This window comes from Cibotium barometz, chromosome 58, assembly GCF_041138505.1.
Source record: "Cibotium barometz isolate CiBa-2024 chromosome 58, ASM4113850v1, whole genome shotgun sequence".
Classification (NCBI taxonomy): Eukaryota; Viridiplantae; Streptophyta; class Polypodiopsida; order Cyatheales; family Cibotiaceae; genus Cibotium; species Cibotium barometz.
Window position 1 is genome coordinate 15,558,274 of NC_141103.1, and position 6,034 is coordinate 15,564,307.

At 41.1% G+C, this 6,034-nt stretch overlaps 1 protein-coding gene across 1 annotated transcript; it reads right to left on the bottom strand.

Moving 5' to 3' along the window:
- Nucleotides 1-475: 475 nt before the first annotated feature.
- Nucleotides 476-1,992, bottom strand: LOC147605952 (F-box/kelch-repeat protein At1g80440-like). Its single transcript, XM_086792453.1, has one exon. The coding sequence runs from the start codon at nt 1,843-1,845 to the stop codon at nt 781-783; it is 1,065 nt and encodes a 354-aa protein (XP_086648579.1). The 5' UTR covers nt 1,846-1,992; the 3' UTR covers nt 476-780.
- Nucleotides 1,993-6,034: the final 4,042 nt, after the last annotated feature.

Here is a 6,034-nt window from a genome sequence, read left to right on the forward strand (position 1 = left end):
GAAAATTGGGGTTTGGTCATTTTGATGTTGAAGAGAAGGATCTTCGTGGAAGGTCAAGGTTATTCATAGGCCTTAAACTTAAATCTAATAAGCAAACCTCGGCTCTAGTGTACACATTTGAAAAAAACTTTTAAATACATGAAGACAACTTGCAACGCATTTTCACAAGAAAGGCTCTGCCTTCCCATGTTGAAACAATCCTTTTAAAAAATCAACCAATCAAAATAAAGACGACTCTTAAATCTATTTCCAAAATCTCTAGAATATGCCAATTTTATAATAACTAAAATATATGAAAAATCATTCCTACAAAGAAGGGCACTTAAATTCTCATCCGGTTTTTCTTGATTCTAGAAGATACAAATACACTAGAATGTCGTTTTTTTCTTTGAGCACTGATCGTAAGATTGAAAGGTTTTGAAAGTATAATATCAAAGAAAATTCCGCAGACCTTGGGAAATGAGGTCTTACATTCAAGGCAAGTAGTCAATATGGTCAAACATTGACATAAAAAATAGAATTTGTAGGAATGAAACCATAAATAATAATTTCTGCTGGACAACCCAATGGAAGTTGTACAAGGGGAGTTTATCCTTCATAGCAAAGGAGGGTGAACATATATATTTGAAAAGATGCAACTTACACCTATGAGAAGAAGGGCTAGAAATTCTATAAATCAAATTAGCAACCTTGGGATGAGGATATTTACAAGCATGTAGTGTAACAGAGATTGCAGGTCGGGACTGAAGATGACTGGCAGCTGCCGGTGAACCCGCCACCTCACACCTCCACCGTGCAGGCGGCTTGCACAAGCCCACAGAAGCCGTGGCTTGCACCGACCTTTTGCCAACATGCGTCGTTGGCGCCGCTCCCTAAGCGGCATATGAACGCCTCGTATGGCTGAGCCCCGCCGCTGTAGCCCGAGACCATGATGCAGTCCCCTAGGCCGGTTGCACACGCAGCCACCTTTATCTCTTGCGGTATGGGCGCCACCGCCTCCCACTGCTCTTCCTGCGGCTTGTATCTCCTCAGCTCGCCGTCCAACAATGCATACAGCTTCCCCTTCATCGCCACCACAGAGCTTGGAGGCCTCGCTGCTGGCCACATATTCTCAATAACCTCCCACTTCTTGTTAATTGCATCAAAGCTTTCTGCACTTCTCCCAAATTGGCCCTGTGATTCAGTTGAGAATCCGCTAATCACAATTAATTTACCTCTAACCACAGCGGCTTTGCATTCATCTCTCTCTTGGATCATGTCCGGCAATGGCTCCCACGCATCATTCTCCACATCATACATCTCTGCAGTGCGGAGGGCGTTCTTGCTATCATCATGGCCACCAGCTACGATGATCTTGCCATCTAGGCTTCCACAGGCAAAAAACGAACGCAAGGAGGGCATGCTGGAGCCTCTCCTCCACTGCCCACTTGAGAAATTAAACACATAAACACACTTTAGGACCGCCCAAGAGGCAGGATCCCATCCTCCAAGCAAAACAACACTGCTTCCAACAGCAACACATTGGCAGAAAAGAGGGAGGCCATCGGAAAAATCAGGGATTGGGGGCAGCCTGTCCCAAGCGTCCTGCTTAGCATCATAGATGCTAACACCATAGACGGGGGTCTTGCCAGGGCTGAGGGGCTGATGAATGGCTTGGATTAAGCAACCATAATAATCTGAGTAGGCTAATCGTTGTCTGGTTTGATAGAAGGAGGGGCTGGAGACGAGGGATTTCCATGAGCGGCAGACTTGTTGGAGGGTGGAGTGGAGATGGAGGGGGACACGGTGGAGGCAATCGAGGGCGATGTCGAGGGGCAAGGAAGGGATAAGCTCAGGGGAAGACATGGGTTAGAAGAGTGATTATGGGTAAGCAAGGATTAAGAAAGGATGGAGAAGGCAGAGGAGAGAGGATTAGGCAAGCAGAAGAGCGGCGATGGGGATGGATGGTGAGTGTGGCGGGGAGGGGAGGGTTTTTGAAGAGGGGGACGATTTTTGAAGTTTGGTCTTCTCTCCCGCTGACTTTGTTATGGATAGGGATGAGCATTGGCCGCAACAGAGCTTACGTGTGAGCCACGTACCCCGCCCGGTCCCACGTGGCATTCATAGAACCTTCTCCAAACGTCCAAAAACTTTCAATCCTAGGATTCCACCTTTACCATCCCCCCAAACACCCCTAACCCGGGTGCCACACCCCTAACCCGGGTGCCCCAACCCAATTGCCTTGCACTACCATAAACGCCCACTTTTTAGAGCAATGCCACCTTGGAATCTCTGCTCCTTTACTTGCATAGCACTACCACACATCTCAAATGTTTTTTAAAAAATTAGCAGTAGCACTTTTGAGTTTGGGAGTCTTTTGCCAAAGCACATGGGTCTGCCTCACTTTCGTAGCATGCCACTCCCAAAACCCCTTATCCATTTGGCAAATGTGCCCCTCCTCCATTTACATGGCCTCCCAACTGGATTTTCTTAACCATTTGCCATTGTCATGTATGTCCCCAAGAGAATCAATCCCCTTCATTCTCTTCTTTTTACAAATAGGTTGTTAGACATGCTTATGACAAAAAATAAGGTCTTACTTTCTTCTCCATCGCCTCTAAATTTTTAATATATAATCCATTCATCCATTATCAATGTGAAGGGATTTTTTTTTTGTATATCCTTCTTTAGCAAGGTTACATTTTTCACCCCCTTCTATGGCAAGTTGAAATCACTCTCTAGAAGGGCTTGTTAGCTCACAGAATGGAGCTGAACTCACACACACACAATGCTCAAAGACAAGAACAGTGTGAGAGACATTGGCAAGCTCAAAGGAGAGAGATGAAACTAATGTGAGGAGTATAAAGATTACAAATCACTCTTTGAAAGGGAAGAGGCCCAAAGCTTTGTGGAAGGCCTCAAAATTTTCACACATAGTAAGGCTTTAGTGAAAAGATCTGCCACATTGTCATGTGTATTGCAATAGATCAGATTGATCTCTCCTACATGGAGCCTCTCTCTGACATAATGGTAATGCACTTCAATGCACTTGGTCCTTGCATGAAAGACATAATTTTTTGTAACTTCCATTGCGCTTTAACTGTTAGTGAGAATAGGAGTAGGGGTATCTGAAGGGACACAAGGTCCTCCCCATCAATCTTCTCAACCATACATATTCAACTATCACAGTGAATGCTGCTCTAAATGTTGCTCTATACTCATCTTCACAAGACGATGTTTCCAGAGTTGCTTATCCAAGATATATACATAGTATCCAGATGTAGACTGTTGTGCATCGTAATTTCTTGCCCAGTCGAAATCATTAAAGGTCTACAGTTGTAAATCACTTCCGTTGGCATATAACAATCGAAGATCTTGAGTGCCTTCCAAGTAATTGAAGATACATTTAATTTCCTGCTTAGTGGTGCCTTCATGTACTTTGATTACTTAAAAACTATACCATTATCCTACTATATAAACTACATACCCAAGTAGTAGTCCAAAAGACCAAGATCTGACACCTTATTCCAATATCAAAATCCACATGGCATTAGGTTTGCCCATTCACAAAGGTACTTGAACCTTAAGTATTGCTAAGAGCTTATTCATATGCAAAGCTTTTCTTTCATCACACAAGCCACATTCTCCCAAGCTAGAAGAGGTGGAACTAAAACAAACTTGGTATAAATGCTCTTTTAATTACTAGACTTTACTTTTATAATGGCAACATCAAATCGTGATCAAGTCGAGGCCTTGGAGGAACTAAAATAAACTTGGTATAAATGCTCTTTTAATCGTAAGACTTTACTTTTATAATCATGGAAACATCAACTGCAATCGAGTCGAGGCCTTGGAGGTTATGGGGGTTATCAACAGAGAGGTTGGTATATGTAGAGGCTTTTGTCAGCATGAGGATGATGATTTTGTTCGGGTCCTTAGGATTGAGAAAATTTTCTTCCCATTGGTGAGCTCTGGTAGCATGAGGAATTTCAGGAAGTAGATTCTTCATTGCTTTGGGTGAGTGCTAATGATGACGATGTGTCGAGTGTGAAGGGTAATTGAGGATGAGGCTATTTCTTTCAGTTTGTTAGAGGTAGATATACATACCATATTTGGTTCTATATCAACATAGATTTTTACTATTTTTGGTCGCATCTATCCACTCTCATTCAAGCATTACTTCTTCTTGGAACAACATTAATTCATAGAGTTGTACTATTGCTGGTGGCATCCACTCTCATTCAAGCACTACTTCTTCTTGGAACAATAGTACAACACAAAGTTGTACTGTTCACAAGTTGTATTGTGCACTCTCATTTGTGCATTAATCCTTCTTGGAGTGTAATTAAATCATCAACCATAAAGAATATACACTCCATGGGATTATTTTTTATGTATATTTCTTTTTTTAAAATATCCAACATAGAGGACTTTAGCATTAAATGAGAATGGAATGTATGAATGTGTTGGAGTAAGAGTAGACTTGCCTAGAGACTCCCAAGTGTCAAAACACATCAAGTTATAGTCTAGTTCCACATGTATGAGAGCTTATTTCAGCTCCTAGTCATTTGAAGATACATTCCTAGAGCCATAGTGGATGTGGAGTCTCATTCTAGTCCTGAAAGAACACTCATCATGTAAAGTGAAGTGATGGGGTTCTGGTAGTAGGAGTCTAGAAATTGGGTGCCTTTAGTAGTGGTACTTGAGATGCCTTGGTTGCTAAGGTTAGCATCTAATCCCCTTTGATTCAGGATGCAATGGATCATAAGTGGGTCTATAGGTGTTATCCTCACATGGTTTATCATAAAAGTATGACACGTGTTGATTGGAACACTAGTTCTTTGCCTAAAGGTGAACTTTCCATGTGTTCAAGTTAATCCTTATAGTTGTAGATGTGATTGCTTTATCACAAGTATGATAAATGTTAATTGGAGCACTAGTTCTATCCATAGTGTTAGACTCACCAACAAATAGTTATTTGCTTAAAAGGTGAACTTTCCATGTGTTCAAGTTAATCCTTACAATTGTAGATGTGATTGATGTTCCAATCATATATAAATTTAGCTTCTTTCATGAATGGATAACTAAGGATAATATCAAAGGTTATAGGTACTCTTTGGAAGTCCACCATCACCACAAAGGTGTGTTTGAAGGTTGAGGCAACTGCTTTGATTTTCAAGTCATGCACCATTCCTAATGATTTAGTTATGGTTCCATTAGCCCCACCAACTTAACCATTATGTTAGATTTATCTATGGTGATTTTCCCCAACATTCCAAAAAATGCTGTGTGAGGATGTGAACACTAGCCCCTCCATCCAAGATTGTAGAAACTTCTCAATTTTTGTGTTGTAAGGGCAAGACAATTGGTTTCATCACCTCCATAATAATTCCTTAGCTTGTTTATTTGGGTACTTTGTGGAACTTTTTATTCTTGGTGCTTGATAGGGGCACTCGCGTTCTTGCCTAATATGGCTATTCTATTGACCCTTCAAGCTCACTCAAACCCTCTTGAAGCTTCTATTGCATCCAGTTTTAAACATCATGTGATAGGATAGGTATACTTATATAAAAACTTGTATTTCAAAGGATAGGAATGTGGAAAGTCTAGTGATGTCTCTAGGTTTCTAGTCACTTTGACTAGGGGGTAGTCTTGGACCTACCAGTGTGTAAGGAATGGCAATATAACCTTTAGTAGTCAGGCATGGGTTCATCAAACATTCTATTAAAAAGATCACATTCACTCTTCATCCTTTAATTCTTCTTTCAAGTCTCCTTATCTATGGCCTCAAGCAAGGCTTGGTATTGCTTTGTAGATTTTGTGAAGTGAACTTAGGTTTAGGAGCTTTAACCTCAGGAAATACGAGTCATTTTTTTCCATTTTAGTGGGAGGAAGTGTAAGCTCAAGTTTTGTTTATGATAGTGGTGTATATAAACCACAAAACCAACTTGTTGACATTAGGGCCAAAAACGGCTAGAAAAGGGCTGTTTGTTAATCTAAGGATTAAGAAATTGTCTAATTGTGAATTGACACGTATACAAAAGTATGGCATTCT

What these genes read in the sequence shown, in the direction of transcription:
- LOC147605952 (XM_086792453.1), bottom strand. Translation starts at nt 1,845, where the DNA reads ATGTCTTCCCCTGAGCTTATCCCTTCCTTGCCCCTCGACATCGCCCTC.